Genomic DNA, 17138 nt, shown 5'->3' on the forward strand with positions numbered 1-17138 from the left:
TCCAGATCCAGTCTTTACTTTAAAAGAATAGAGATGTACTACAACAGATATTATATGTAGTTGTACTACAACAAGGATGTTTTTCTATTTGCAAGGAAATTATGAATTTTAATTTCGTGTTTCTAAATACACTGACACAAATTTTGTGGATTTTCGGAAATTCGCCATATTTTACCCCACCATTGTGTTTACCCGCCACTATATTACCCGCCATAATGATAAATATACGAACTATAAGGTAGTTCCCTTCAATCTCATAAACATTAAACTGATATACAAGGGGAGCCTTTTTTCCTTCCGGGTATAGCGCAAACCTATAATTAGTCAGTGTAATAAGCGCCAAGAGCGAGCACAGAACTTTTTTTCTCCGATTTCGATAAATTTGGTACCAAACGTTGTCTAAAAATGTGAATGAAATAAATCCACCGTGTACAGTGTAGCAATTTTCGCTAAAAATGCTACACGGCGTTTGTTCGCCGCGCGTGCTTTTTTCGCGCAAATTTTTAGTTTTTGGCCTATAACTTTCGCATTTTCAATTATTATCACATAATTATTATGGTATCGTACGTAATCTGCTCATCGAAACGAAACTTTTAGTACTAATGTTTTAAGATTTAAAGGAATTTATTTTTTATCTGAACACAATTTGTGTAAAATTTTGAATTCAATATTTTATTCATTATTGAATTTTTAAAGAAAGGTCGATTCGTACTGTTTAATAAAATGTATCTATTAGTATTATAACATAATAACATTTCGAGCGGGTTAAAAAAATAAGTGACAGTCGAGTGTAGAGTGATTAATCATCATCCAAAAGATCATAATAGTAAACAATAATTCACATTCGATCGGACAAATTACAGAAACAATTTATTCCTAAAATTAAATCAACAAGTGAAACATGACTCAAAAATTACTCAACATTCCATTTTCCAAGATACACTAGCATAGCAATTGTGTCCTTTTACTTGCTAAAGTCAAACTCTTCTGATATTGCTGAGGATTAGCAAATCAGAAAAAAAAAACCTAATTTTTCAGACTTGATCTCTACAGTCCGATTGGTGATACGCGAAACCTGGTAGAATCTTTTTCACTTTATGCACCATAGTTTTTATAAGTTTATAGTTGGCACACAGTCACTCATAGTTACCACCCATAGTAACCACTCATAGTAACCACCCATAGTAACCACACATAGTTACCACCCATAGTAACCACACATAGTAACCACGTACAGGAGCCACTCAGCGGCACTGCATTACGTACTCTTCCTATATGTGATACCCTCTAGGTTAGCAACAGGTTGTTCCACAGTAAGGTACAGAACAGCAGCAGAGAGGTAAGACATGGTCAGTATGCCCAGATAAGACACAGCAAACTCAAAGTCAGGGTTGAGGAAGAAAGCATGTCTCATCTGACCAGCCAGCAGTGTTATCAGACCCAGGTGGAGGAGGAAGACGGAGTAAGTGAGTCTGGAGAGGAGCTGCCACCCACTCCAGCTGAGGAGGGAGTTAATGAACCCTCCCAAACCACACTGGCACATCAGGATCTGTGTGGTCAGGGACAAAGACCAGGCGATCCTTGCTAGACCCTGGTAGGATACACTCTCCACTTCGCTCGGTTTCCCTTCCTGGTTGATGTTCAGCTGTATATCATGGTACAGCCCGAATACAACAGCGTACTCCACAGCAGCTGTTATTGCCCATATTGGTGTAGCACACAACACTTTCTGCCACTCCGGCAGAATCTTCACTCTCTCTGTGACCTGTTGTCCCCATTTCCAATAGAACCAGCCCCCTAATATCCCCACTAGATACGGTGTTATCCTGATCCAGGGTTTATTGTACAGCAGCCAGAACTGGTCCGGGTTAGGGTCTGCAGTTGAAGCAGGTCCTAAATGGTAATGTGCTGTGATGACAGCAGTGGTGATAGCACTACAGAGTATAGTACCACCAGTAACCATCACTCCAAGTAAAGGTCTCCCTAACAGTAGCACTATGAAGAGAGGAGCTACGAGGAAGAACTGCATGTCATTAGCAAGGTACCAGCCCTGCCCCACACAGGCTTCTGACCCACTGTTCTTCCAGGGAACCAGGTTGTTTATGTAGAGGAGGTTAGTGTACCAGTACCTCTCACACATTGCATGGGAACTCTGTGGTGAGGAGGTTACTTGTTGAGCAGTGGGTCCTGTCATGACCAGTCTGTAGAGCCACCCTTCAATCAGCATTGCTACCAAGTAGGGTAGTGTCAGTCTTACGTACCTGTGGAAGTAGAACGCTATCCATTGTAGTGGAGTTAGACCACCTCTCTTAGTAAGCTGCTTTAACAGGAGGTATGTCACCAGGAACCCGCTCAGAGCAAAGAAGGAGTCAACAGAAGGGAAACCATTAAATATGATCAGGAAGTTTCTTCTCTTCAGGAGCTGAGTTGCGTAAGTGAACCCATTGTAGGTGGAGACTGTTATTGCTAAGAGGTATGAGTGTCCTAGAACCACCCAGTTGATACTGAGAACCCTGATGCCGTTCAGACAGAGCACCTGGCCTGGTTTAGTAGCGGTGGAGAAGAGAGTCTCCATGGTCCTCTGCAGAGCGAAACACTTCATAAACCTGCCCAGTAACCACTCCGGCTGGTTGGGTGACCGGTACTTCTCCTCAGTGGGCTGCTTGTCTACATCTTCGTACGGGGTTTCCTCCGCGTCAACTAGCACTGTTGTATCGTCTTTACCACCCTCCATGAAGCTTATTATTATTGGTTCCAAGAGGTACCACAGTGTGCCTACCACGACCAGGAGTGTGAAGATGGAGATGATAGTGACAGCTGCATAGGCTCCGGCATCAAACTCTTGTTTAACATCACACTGTGCAACCCACTTGGCTGGGTCAGTGTGAATAATCCCTGATTTATTGATCAGAGCAGCAATCTGCTTGAAGACATCCTGTAGATCAGCAGTGCTTCTACACTCGGGAGGACTGCAGCCTGTCCACACAAGAGCAAGAGGGTAGCCTCCTAGAGTGAGCGGTGCGGAGACAACACAGTTCTCATACCTGTACCCTGTACTTTTATTCCCCAGTGCTCCTGTCCCGCACATTTCGTAGTTCCCCAGCCACAGGAAGTTCCCTGTAGTTACACCTGGACCCGGTTTACCAAGAGCGTCTATAAACGCTATACTCTCCGGGTTGAATGAAGTGAGACCGGATGTGAGTTGGGAGAGTTTAGCATTGCACTGAGTCTGGTTACCAAGGTTACCAAGGTTACCAAGGTTACCAAACCCTTTGAAGCTTGAGAAGAGAGAGTGTGAGGTTAGGTTAGCAAGCATTGCTTGTTGTAGTGTGTCAGGGATGTAAGGTGGGACAGCTAGTGGTTGCCATGGTAACCAGGTAGGTAGATTTTGTTGCCATGGGTTACCTGAGGTCTGTTCTATGACGAGGCAGATGAAGAGAATCTTCTGCACCAAGATCATTCAACTTTTTACTTATGAACTTAACCTACAAAATGGAGTTTGTTAGCAACTGAAATTATGAATAAAAAAGTTGTTGCCATGGTAACCAGGTAAGTAAGTAGTATGTACATTGCTTATTTACAGGCCCTGCCTGTTTTATTTACTTAGTAATTATTGTGTTTAAAGAACCACCAAATAATGTTAAATCATGAAGCTTAAAAGCTTAAAGTATATAGCGAAACACTGAATTTTGTGTTACGATATTATGGCAAAAATTATTTCAAAGATAAACGAAACAAGCAGAAAAGGGAAATAAAATCTGCGACAATGCACGCCAAGGTTACGTAGAAGTTATACTACTGCTTCAACCTCTGCAGTATGCTTGTTACCATGGTATCAGCGACTCAACAGCCGAATTCTAACCACGAGTTCACCCAGCACATATTGAATTACAGAATACAGACTATTGCTCTTATCTAAAAACACTGTAACGTCAGCGATATTCTGCTCTGCAATTTCTGCAATATTTACGATTACAAACAGTTAATACTAATTAGTATTAGTAGCATATTATTGTGCAATCTGATCAAGCATCACAAATCTGTAAAATACGATGGGCATCCAAACACGGTAAACACATAGTGAACTATGTCCGCAATTACTTGGACCCAATACATCGAATTAATCTAAATCCAAAAGTTTATGAAAAACTATTTAATAACAAAAAAATCCATGGTGAATAACTGTGGATATAGAGTCAAAATTGGTATTTCAATACGTCAAATTCCAGATACATTAGATACAAGTCTGATATGGTCATTAATGTGTGAGAAGATGTGTGGGGGAAGTGTAATATGATGTTGAAAGTATAGGAAGGTAGATAGAAAGAAAGAAAAAATGTATAATAATAATAATATGGGGAGCAAAAAGATTAGGCTAAACTGTTGTTTCACTATCCAATAAACATTTCCATAGATGCTTAGTGACCTCAGATTTGAAAATACTAGTAGACACAATCTGTCTTACCTGTTAAGGGAGTCCATTCCACAGTACTTGACCTCTTCGATGTAGAGAACTTTTATAAATTCTTTAAAGATCTCTACAAGACCAAAACAGTTCCTAAAGAATTGGTGAAACTGAATGATGAAAGTGAAATCATCATCGACACTGAAATCCTTAACAGAGATATCGACCAGGATGAAATGAAGAAAGGCATCAAATGCTTACAACATGGAAAAGCAGCGGGTATCGACTTAATTCTTAATGAGTTCCTCAAAACATCGACGGACGAAGTCGTGAAACTCATCCAAAAACTCTTTAATGAATGTCTTAAGTTTGGTGTATACCCTTGGAACACCACTATCGTTACCCCTCTCCACAAAAAAGGTTGTCCACATGACCCGGATAACTATCAAGCAATCGCCGTGGGCAGCAACTTGGGCAAGTTATTTTCAAATATTTTGTTTCAGAGAGGATTTTGCAAGGGGGCTCAAACCTCTGATCATATTTTCACACTTAACACCTGTATTGAAAAATATGTAAAAGTCCAACGGAAAAGAATCTACAGCTGTTTTGTAGACTTTCAGAAAGCGTTCGACACGGTATCAAGAGAAGCACTGCTGTATAAACTTAATAAGCTTGGTATGCAGGGGCGGCTTTTTGATTGCCTCCAATACATATACAGAAACTCAAAAGCAAGGCTTAAAATGATTAAAAAGCTCTCAGCTTGTTTTGACGTTAATGCAGGAACGGAACAGCTAGCCACCCCTTGAGCCCAGAACTCTTCAATTGCTATATCTACAAACTCTCCCTCCAGATTAACGCCCTACCCGGAGTGGAAAGTCCCAACTCAACAACCAACAGATTACTCACTTGCTTTGGGCGGACGATCTGGTCCTGCTAGCCCTTAAAAAGGATAGTCTTCAGCTAATTATTGACCAACTCCACTCATTTTGCACTAACTGGGGATTGATTGTTAACATTAAGAAAACTGCGGTCATCATCTTCGATCCCTCAGGAAGGCAGTTACTCGAGAGTAAAACATTTACCTACAGCAGAAGTATTGTAATCCCCTCGGTCAAAAGCTACTGCTACCTAGGTACTCATTTCACAATATGTGGCAGTATGAAGCTTAACCAAAAGCAGCTCAGGATCAAAGGACTTCGAGCATACTTCTCCCTGAAAAAGACGGTTGATCTCTCTTCAATTTCTAAAGAGGCTGTGTTCAAACTCTTCAATGCCGTTATACTTCCTGTCGTCTCATACGGTAGTCAGGTGTGCCTCCCCTATACCAGAATTCTCAGCAACATCTGTCAGAAGAAAACAAAGTCCGACAAAGACACACTCAGTCAATTAGCGAATGACAGCATCGAGCGCCTGCATCTCTCGCTGCTAAAATGGACGACTGGGGTCAACAAGAGAACTTCAAATATCCCGATATGGGGAGACACAGGAAGATGTCCCCTTGAAATACAACTGAGTAAGCTCTTTCTTGACTTCCACAACAGGCTCGTCCTCCTTGACAGCAAAAACTCACCACAGATTGTTCGCCATGCTTTTGTAGAGCAAAGAAACCTAGAGCTGACCTGGTTCCGAACATCGAGAGCGCTGACCGACGCATTTGACCCAGGAGCAATTAAACGAACAATTGTCTCGAAGAATGTTCCCATGCCGAACAGCCAACTCGTTCGGAGTAGACTGAGAAATTGGTTCCAACAAAAGTGGGGAAAAGCTCGACTTGAAAACAAATAGCTTGAATTCTACAACGAAGTCAAAAGCAGCTTTGGATTAGAACCATACCTATCTCTACCCAATCACAAGAAAACCCGATGTACCACATGGCTGAGGACAAGCTCCCACAAACTTAATATCGAGACGGGGCGATATGGCTGGACAAATTCAAGCATCTTCTACAGAGCTTGCCACTTCTGCTGCAGCTCAGACAGAATCACCATAGACCTCCTGAACGAGGTCCCTTTTAGTGACATCATTAAAGAAGACGAAGTCCATTTGCTTAAAGAATGTCATGTCTACAAAGAGATCAGACAAAGAAACAGCACAGTCTTTCACAAAATGCTCACAAATAGTCAATTCAGTAAATTATTTAATGAGGATTACATTTTTAAGACCAGAAATTTTGTTTCGAATCTATTTCGTGAAATATTTCCTAAAAGTAAGCTATGACTTAGAATCCATATTTCGTGCACACTTTGAAACCATTTATTTATTTATCTACGATATTATGTTCTTTTTGTTTGGTTGAATAACTTTCATTTAACTGATTGTGATATGACACATGTAATTTTGTAATGATCTTTCTAATTTCTAATTTCTAATTTTTTAATAATTTCTATGGGTTCTGTAGAGAAATGATTTTGCCAGTGGACTATTTGAGGTACAGATGATGTGTGAATTCTGACTTAACTTAGGTAAAATTGATGACACAATAGACAGACTGTCGAGGTGAAATTAGAGACATATCAAAAAGCACATATTACCATACACCGGGTTATTGTTCTTTGATAGCGGGTTCGACAGTTGAACAATTTTAGGTACATACTTTAGGTACATACTTTAGGTACATACTTTAGGTACATACTTTAGGTACATACTTTAGGTATATACTTTAGGTACATACTTTAGGTACATACTTTAGGTACATACTTTAGGTACATACTTTAGGTACATACTTTAGGTACATACTTTAGGTACATACTTTAGGTACATACTTTAGGTATATACTTTAGGTACATACTTTAGGTACATACTTTAGGTACATACTTTAGGTACATACTTTAGGTACATACTTTAGGTACATACTGGTATGTTCACTACATACTTCGAAAATGAACATTTGTATGATTATAAACGAATGAATAAACAAAATTAGTTTACATTTTTCTACATTAATTATTAGTTTCATATTGAGCTCGAGTTTAATTTTTATACCACATATCATTTCCAAGAAAGAATTGGCGAACCTGTGTCCTGGAAGATGCAGTAACATTTACAGGAGATCCAGACATTGTATTTGATAAGGTCCGAGAGTTGGCAGGAAATCGCAAGCACTGGAGAGAGATGATACGACATAAGCGGCAATTCCTTGGTGCAGGCCACTCGAATGATTGAGGAGACCTTATCAAGTATCAAGTAAGTATATCATTTCCAGTACATCGGATTCTTTCTTTACCACAATATTTTAGAATAAAAACACTGTATTATTTAATAAATAAATCATAATATTATACATAATACATATATTATTAGTTAATTTACAGATCTACAGATCTACTACTAAAGTCTAAAACAGCACTGTTCAATGATTGTGTCCGGGTAGGTATGCAGCGTTTCCAATCCCTTGGAGAACCTTTAAGATCGCCCTTCCAATTCCTCTAAGACTAAGTGAACCCCTGGTGTATTCATTCAGTCCTGTATTCCTTGCAATATAAATCAAAGGATTGATCAAAGACGTAGCTGGCATCATCACAAAGTTTGTTGTGTACATTGCAATATCTCTATCTTTATATTTTAGCATGCGCAAGATTTCTTCGATATCTTTCAAAGACTTTGCCAAGAAATCAAAGGCCAAAGTGAGATAAATGGCGATATAAGTGCCATTGATAATGATGAAGACCAAGGACAGTAGAAGTACCATGACAGTAGCTCTTCTGTTGTTTGAATTATCAGGTAGCCCTCCAGGTCCTACTATTTCCACTATAGGTGAGTTGAGGGCTCTAACGGTTAATGCACTGCACACCGCCACTACCAGTACCATCACTCCGACCAAGATAAACTCTGTCGTTTCGAGTAACGTCACGATTGTCCAACCTTCGAATACCTTCATATCGACACTGCTTGAGTCTTTGAACATTTTTACCATCATTTCTTCATTGAAAAAGGAATTAAAGAAGGATTGAAGTGCAACACATTTAACGATCTTTGTACTGGATAGTAAGGGTAAAGCGATAATAAGAGCACCCCAAACCATCTTCTGTCGAATAATATAAAGCGGTTTTAGCAAAGCTACCATTCTTGTAGCACTGAGAAGGACTGTTAAGAAGCAAGAAACTTGCACTAGAAACTGAAATGGATAATAACAAACTAGATTCCACACCACACTATACGCTTTCCATGTCCTAAATATTGTGGATGCTTCAGCAGGCTGTGTCTCCGTTCCACTGGTTTCATTAACAAATTTAAAGAATTCCGATTCTTTTCTGTTCGCCCCATTAAAGAAGAGTATGGTAACCGGGGATAGGAGACAGACAAACAGATCACAAATGTTTAGAACGATCAAAAGTTTGTTACCCAGCCCCTTTTTCTGCTTCCTGAGGTTTATACGAGTAAGATAGATTTTCAGTTGGGTACATTGGGAATACCAAATACCAATTTAAGGTTTAAAACTTCAAATTTGGAATCTACATCTGTAATCTAATTTGTAATCATATACCAGAACCTATTACTTATGATATGTTCTTTTTAATTAAAAATAATACCTGATGAAGAATGAGAAAGATATTCCATTAGCAAAGATCCCAATTAACGATAAGCCACAAACTGTGACTCCAGAAATCCACGCAAAATGTCCAGAAAAGAAGAAATGGTTGTAAGGATCGCTCATTGCGTAATAGCTAGTGATTTTTCCACAGGGCGATTTTGCTGGCAAATTCTAAAATAACCTACAACATAACGAGTGAAGAGTGATTAGAGCCCAATTATATAGTTAGATAGTTATAATCTGAACTCTACTCGAGAGAACCTTTGCACGTGGACATTATATTCTTATATTACAGCGGCAATGACCGGTGTTATGAGTTATCTTACTATAATAAAGTAGTAAATCTTTCAAAGTACGAAATATCTCTTTAAAAGAGCATCCTAGGCACCTTATAGATATCAAAACGCATAAAAAAGAAAACAAAAACATCAACCATCTTCTAACTTCTTCCATTCCTCCCTATCTAAAGCCAAAAATCTAAGGTCTTCGAAATCAGTCAAATTCTTAAGTCTAATATCAAGATTTCTACTAGTCAAGTCTTTTCTAATAACATCTAATAAGTTTAAACATGGTCTACCCCGTCTCCCTTCCATAAAAATATCAGAATTTATAGCAAATAACATAGAGGTGTATGCTGGTGAGTCTTCCTGTCCTCTTAAGATATGTCCTAACATTCTCCATCGAAACTTAGAGACTCTCACAGACAAGGGAGTGACATAACAACGAGCATAGAGTGCCTCATTAGAAATAACCCCAGTAGGCCATCTGATGTTGAGGATTTATTAAAACAAATATGTAATAAAACAAATATTTATTTTTACGGCACAATCAAACAATATCAATAATGAATAAATCAGGGGAGGTTTGAAGAGGTTTCAAGTGCCGAAGGCCACTGCTTATCTTTAGGATTTGAGAGTGACCTGTGCTTGAAACCCCCTCAACCATCCACTACGTCAATACCTATACTTATTATACAAATATAGAAAAATATAATTATCTAAGCAAAAATTGCTTATTGGTCTAGTTTGGTGACATAAGAGAGCCCAGTTGAGTTTTAGTTTAGGTTTATGTTTTAAATCATAGTTTGAAAGGTTAGCCATGTTTCATGGCAGAGAGAGATATCATGTGTGCAGAGCCGTACCGGATGTAGAATTTGAGATATAATACAGATTAGTTACCATATATATAACACTGTAAATCTATACTAGCTCTCCGATAGTAAACATCCCAGAGAGCTTAATAAGTCCTGCAAATGGGACAAATATTTAAAATCTTAAAAAGATGTAAAAATAAAGCTAGGATAAAACTTATCCTAGCTAATTATCTTATTGGGAATTATAAACCCTCCCCTCGTGATCATTCACTTATGTTCTGTGCTAAGCGGCTGGAGACTTAGCTAGACAGCTACAGTTTACAAGCCACATATTGGCAATATGTTATAATAATATTGATATTATATTGATAATTTATATTGGTATGCTTGCTGGTTGAACAGACCTATGATAGATTGTTTTCTTTATAACACGATGTGCCAAAAATCGGTAAACTGAGAAGTTCGAAATCGGAAACATTATAAGTGACACAATTGTTGAAAAAAAGCATTGCATCATAATATAGACCGACTTTTAGATAGGATGATCACAGCTGCATACCAAATTCTTTGCAGTATGGTACTTTTCAATAGATGTCATATCGAGTTCAAGTTCTCATGATACGGATAGCATTCTTGGCCACAATAAAAACTCCAAAATCATTAGTGATAAATTGGTGATAAATAATTAATTATTTTATGAAAATACTACTACAACACTAAGTAACCGTGGTAACGAGGGTTGTTACACGCACGTGCGCGTGCAAAGATTGTTAAAACGGCATTTTATCGGGTTTGTTGATATTATTATTACGTTGTGTTTAGTGCGAGCAACATTTTAATTGGCTGTATCTTCGGTTGTGTAGGATATTTTTTGACGCGATTTAAACTTACTAACAAAAAATACTATTAGCTTCCTCCCTGTGACCACGGGTTTTCTATCTATATTATAATTCAAAGAATTATTTTTGTACGACCGCCCACGTGCAAATCAGATGAGAAATAGGAAGTTGCATAGTAACCATGGTAATGGTGTTGAAACACGCACATGCACATGCAATGGTCGTTTTAACATCATTTTTATCAGGTTTGTTATAATTACGACTACGTTGTGTTCAGTGCGGGCTGTGTAATTGTGATATTTTTTGATGCTACAAAAACTGACTACCAAAGAATATTATTACCTTCCTCCCTGTGACCACGGGTTTTCTAGTTAGTACTAAAAGAGAGGCTAAATACCGGGCAAGTTCTGACATTGGAGATCGAGATGTGACATCAAATAGTTTATTGCTGTGTGGTCTGTGAAGATTGGTCTGAAATTGCCCCCCTCCCCTCATAGAAGAGTCGTCATTTGTCGCAATTGTATCCTCACTCATGATCTAAACCAGGAACGGTATTGGCAGGGAAATGGTAGAGAGGCCTACTTAAACAAAACATGATCTATTATTTGGGATTGCATGACTAGTCTTACTTATAATTCAAAGAATTATCTTTGTACACTGTACGACCGCCCATGTGCGTAGCCCCCCTTGGCTACGTGCCTGTTATGACGGATGTTTTTTGATACGATAATAAAAACTGACCATCAAAAACACAAAAAAATACTACTTCTATTATCCTCCTCCCTGTGACCCCGGCCTTTCATTGATTATATAATATAAAACATTTAATGACAGATTAAAAAAACCGTCCTCAGACCTCAATGGGTGCCGATAGAAATTTCAACCTATAAGTGCTATTTGGATTTCCCTTTGATAAACCTAAAGCAAACGAACTGTCCAATTAAAGAATTAAGTGAAACAGTGACAATAGCATTACAAACAGTGACAGTAGCATTACATTGCCATTAGCTGCAGTAGAAGTATGAAATGGGACAGCCTCACGAGATTTACCGAATTGCTGTTATTCTATTTTTATTCCATTTCCTTGTAGCGCGAGCGCTTATTGTTTACTCATCGCTTTATAAGGGATTATGTGATTAAAGGCGGAAGCCGAGAATCTTTGCTTGGGCAACAGGAATTTATCAAGGTGTACGGCATCGCAACTAGGTAATTTTCTTGTAAAGTTGTAAGAGGGCAATTATGTAACTGAATGTTGGACTCAAAGCTGTAAAAGGTTTTGAATATATATATGTTCTGCAAGGTTGGCATTGTCAATCAATCAATTATTATCCATGATGCTCCCACTCAAACGATAATATTGTCCCTAACAGGATATTGCTTGATTAAGGGCAAGGCATGTTTAGAAAGGTCTTACCAGTTTACCAGTACTTATGGATGCTTGTGATTCGGTAATTTAACGCATAACAGACACTTTAAGTTTATGCACAGTACACATTTAATAACGCACGAATAACAGACGGGTAAACTAGTATAGTTATAATCTGAACTCTACTCGAGGGAACCTTTGCACGTGGACATTATATTCTTATATTACAGCGGCAATGACCGGTGTTATGAGTTATCTTACTATATATAACACTGTAAATCTAGCTCTCCGATAGTAAACATCCCAGAGAGCTTAATTAGTCCTGCAAATGGGACAAATGTTTAAAATCTTAAAAAGATGTTAAAATAAAGCTAGAACAAAACTTATCCTAGATATAGAATTCGTGGTTAGAATTCGGCTGTTGAGTGGCTGGTACCATGGTAACAAGCATGGTAACCTTGACGTGCACTGTCGCAGATTTTATTTCCCTTTTTCTGCTTGTTTATCTTTGAAATAATTTTGGCTATATCGTAACACAAAATTCAGTGTTTTGCTATATATTTACTTTAAGCTTCATGATTTAACATTATTTGGTGGTTCTTTAAACACAATAATTACGAAGTGAATAAAACAGGCAGGGCCTGTTAAGTAAATAAGCAATGCACATACTACTTACTAACCTTCTATCCCAGTCTCCCTATCAGAGAGTTTTGATGATAGTGTTTGTCAGGGAATCATCAATCTCTACCTAACCCCTCTGCTAAACTCTGTGTTGCAGTGGCGTACAGACCTCCTGATGCAACGGCCGCCAGTTTCTCAAAACTATTGGACAGCTTTACTCATGTTATTGAGAACTGCGCTCCGAGCGACTACGACCTCTTATCGTAACAGGGGACTTTAACTTACCACAGGTGGATTGGGAAACGCTCCAAATCCGAAGTGGGGGGACATCAGACTCCAATCTCTCCGCTCAGTGTTTGATACGGTTTATGTCCACTCACCTGCTCAGCCAGATGGTTACAACCCCGACCAGAGGGAGCAATGTGCTGGATCTGATAATGTGCAACAACGATCGGCTGGTGTGCGATGTAAGCTGCGAAGCTACAGAATTGTCCGATCACAACATGGTTAATGCTCTCCTCTCTTTTAACCCTGCATTACTCGAGGAAGCTAAGCTCACGTATCTGGACGAAATGAACTTTCGGGCTCTAGATTTTAACCATACTGATTTCGAGGAACTTAACGAAGCTCTCAGTAGTGTGGACTGGAAACAGGTTCGAGGTTCCACTACCTTTGAAGAATTTCCGATAAATTTTACACGTAAAGTGCTAAACGTTTGTCTTGAAAATGTCCCAAGGAAACGACCTCCTAAAGGAAAACCGAATGTCTACAACTCGCTGAGAAGGAAGAAGTCCAGACTCAAGAATCGTCTTTCAGCGGCAGAGTGCAGCGGCGACCATGCTCGAATGAAACAGCTTGAAGACGAAATCGGATTAATCAGCTTTGAGATTAAGGAAGCTATAGTACACCATTTTGATGAGGGCGAAAGGAGAGCGGTGAATAAGATAAAAGCTAATCCGAAATACTTTTATTCCTACGCGAAATCGTTCTCCAAAGTGAAGCAAAACATCACAACTCTTCTTAATAGTGAAAATAAGCTTGTCACAGAGAAGAAGGATCTTGCGAACATCCTCCAGACTCAGTTTTGCTCAGTCTATAGTGACCCTAACTGCCCCTACAAATCCATGCCTGAATTTGCGGTGCCGCCCATTACTTGTCGAGATAAAGAACTTGTCCTCACTCTCGACCACGTAAAGGACGCTATATCGGAACTAAAGCTTGACTCTGCACCGGGACCCGATGGCATCCCCTCCATCCTGCTGAAAAGATGTACCTCTAGCTTAGCAGTCCCTATCTATCTCATCTGGACAGAATCTATGTCGTCTGGCATCGTCCCAAGCTACTACAAGACCGGATATGTCACTCCTCTCTTCAAGAAAGGTAGCAGATGTGAAGCTGTAAACTATAGACCTGTGACGCTGACTTCCCACGTAGTGAAGGTGTATGAAAGGGTCGTCAGAAAGCACATGACCCAGTACCTTGATTCTAATGATCTGTTATCGGACAAACAGCACGGATTTAGGTCAAATAGAAGCTGTCTCACCCAAATGTTGGAGCACTTTGACGACATATACGAAGGTTTCACGAAAGGAAATGACACCGATTCAATCTACCTCGACTTTGCAAAAGCTTTTGACAAAGTCGACTTGGATCTACTTCTTCTAAAGATGAAAAGATATGGATTCCAGGAGAAGCTCTTAAGATGGATTCAATCCTTCTTAACTGGTCGTGACCAAGTTGTTGTCGTGAACGGTGTGCATTCAGACAGCGCTAAGGTGTTAAGCGGGGTGCCTCAGGGCAGTGTTTTAGGTCCACTGTTCTTCCTGTTGTTCATCAACGACCTAGAGGACGTGGTTAAGCATTCTAGAGTGAGCTTCTTCGCAGACGATACTAGGGTTTCCAAGCAAATTAGCTGCCTTGAAGATTGCCAACTTCTTCAGACTGATCTTTACAGCATTATAGATTGGTCCCTATGTAACAACATGAAGTTACACGAGCAGAAGTTCGAACTCCTAAACCACCTACACACTAAGAGGAACTTATCAAGTGAACTTCCCTTCTACGTAGAAAGTCTCCTCTACAAGGTTTCTAGTGACTTCACTCTTTATCCCGTAGAAAACGTTAGAGACCTTGGTGTTAAAGTGTCAAGCGATCTGAGCTGGTCTAAACACGTCGGGGATATGGTCACCAAAGCTAGAAGTAAACTGTCTTGGGTGTTCAGTGTGTTTAAGACACGGGATAAAGTGGTTATGATGACCCTCTACAAGTCTCTAGTCAGAAGCTTATTGGAGTACTGTTGTCCGCTGTGGGACCCAGTCAAGACGACAGAGATTCAGCTTTTGGAGGGGGTCCAGCGTACCTTTACAAGCCGCATTGGTGGTCTATACAGCTTAAACTACTGGGAGAGGCTAGCTCATTTGAAGTTAATGTCCCTGCAACGGAGAAGGGAGAGATACATCATCTTGATGATGTGGAAAACGTACCATAACGTTGTTCCAAATAGCTGTAGCATCGAGTTTGTGGAAACATCCAGATATGGCACTAAAGCAGTTGTTCCTTCTCTATCAAAGTCGAGTTCGATGAGAAACCAGACACTGTACGATAGCTCGTTCGCAGTAAAAGGATCCAAACTGTGGAATAAGGTGCCGAGTGAAGTGAAAGCCGATAAAACGTTTGCCAGCTTCAAAGTCAGTTTGTCGAAGTTTCTTGCTTTGATACCGGATAACCCTCCGGTTTCCGGTTATACGTGCAGCTGGTCGAATTCCTTGGTAGACTACACGCCATCACGGTGGTCAGACATCTGATGACCCTTCCTGCTACGAGGATAAACCTTACCAAGTTACCAAGTTAGTTACCATGGCAACAACTTTTTTATTCATAATTTCAGTTGCTAACAAACTCCATTTTATAGGTTAAGTTCATAAGTAAAAAGTTGAATGATCTTTGTGAAGAGGATTTTCTTCATCTGCCTCGTCATAGAACAGACCTCAGGTAACCCATGGCAACAACAACTACTTACCTGGTTACCATTGTAACAGTTGTACTGTGGAACAACCTGTTGCTAACCTAGAGGGTATCACCTATAGGAAGAGTACGTAATGCAGTGCCGCTGAGTGGCTCCTGTACGTGGTTACTATGTGTGGTTACTATGGGTGGTTACTATGGGTGGTTACTATGGGTGGTAACTATGAGTGACTGTGTGCCAACTATAAACTTATAAAAACTATGGTGCATAAAGTGAAAAAGATTCTACCAGGTTTCGCGTATCACTGCAATCGGACTGTAGAGATCGAGTCTGAAAATTAGGTTTTCCTGATTTGCTAATCCTCAGCAATATCAGAAGAGTTTGACTTAAGCAAGTAAAAAAATGCAATTGCTATGCTAGTGTATCTTGGAAATGGAATGTTGAGTAATTTTTGAGTCATGTTTCACTTGTTGATTTAATTTTAGGAATAAATTGTTTCTGTAATTTGTCCGATCGAATGTGAATTATTGTTTACTATTATGATCTGTTGTCATTCAGTTGATTTTTTCTATTGCCATTTGTTTGCTACTTGTACTTGTAGGTTAATAACTTACCAAAACGCGCGCCGAGCTGGACTCGTTGACGGTCTTGGAATATTTGGAACAACTATTTTTACATTTACGAGTATCACCCGTTCATTTGCTACTATCAGATATGAACCATTCGTCAAGCAGACCACACTACAGTTTGGTGAATTTTCAGGATGAGAACTTGAGATAAAGGTGAGATCGAGAAATAAAACACATAAAATTCGATGCATAATGTTTGAACGTCTTACTCCACAAATTCGAACGATAATCGTAAACACATAAAAATTATACAGAAAGTTTTGAAAATGTTAGTGTAAGTGTCCTATCATTTCAAGTACGGTGTAACCATAGGAGGCTGAAATCTTTAGTAATAGTCCTATTCTCCGCTACGGCGTCTCCTAGTCCTATGACGCATACGGGCAGCTTCAAAACTAGGTTCAGAACTATCTACCGACGTCGTCTCACTCTCAACTCCAATTTCTGTTTCAGCATTTTCTTCTGAAATAAAACACGGATTTTGAAATGAATTGTATTTGTACCCAAATATGATCGTTGTCGATGACAGAAAAGTGATAATATTATGAACTGATCAGATTTAAGCCTAATTTTACTTTCACAATTATTTCCAATTGAATTAGAATAATGTATGATTGCGAGTGATTAGTATTTCATTACCTTCAAGTTCAGTTGCAGTCATGCAGTAGAAAACAGTAGCGATGACAAAGAAA

General features: G+C 39.3%; 1 protein-coding gene across 1 annotated transcript; it reads right to left on the minus strand.

Annotated features, from left to right (window-relative positions):
* Positions 1-795: 795 nt before the first annotated feature.
* LOC134819311 (O-acyltransferase like protein-like) lies at positions 796-3588 on the minus strand. Its single transcript, XM_063829205.1, has one exon. It carries the CDS (start codon positions 3458-3460, stop codon positions 1259-1261), a length of 2202 nt encoding a protein of 733 aa, XP_063685275.1. The 5' UTR covers positions 3461-3588; the 3' UTR covers positions 796-1258.
* Between the last annotated feature and the right edge of the window lie 13550 nt (positions 3589-17138).

The sequence above is a fragment of the Bolinopsis microptera genome, chromosome 8 (assembly GCF_026151205.1).
Source record: "Bolinopsis microptera isolate Bmic1 chromosome 8, MBARI_Bmic_1.0, whole genome shotgun sequence".
Lineage (NCBI taxonomy): Eukaryota > Metazoa > Ctenophora > Tentaculata > Lobata > Bolinopsidae > Bolinopsis > Bolinopsis microptera.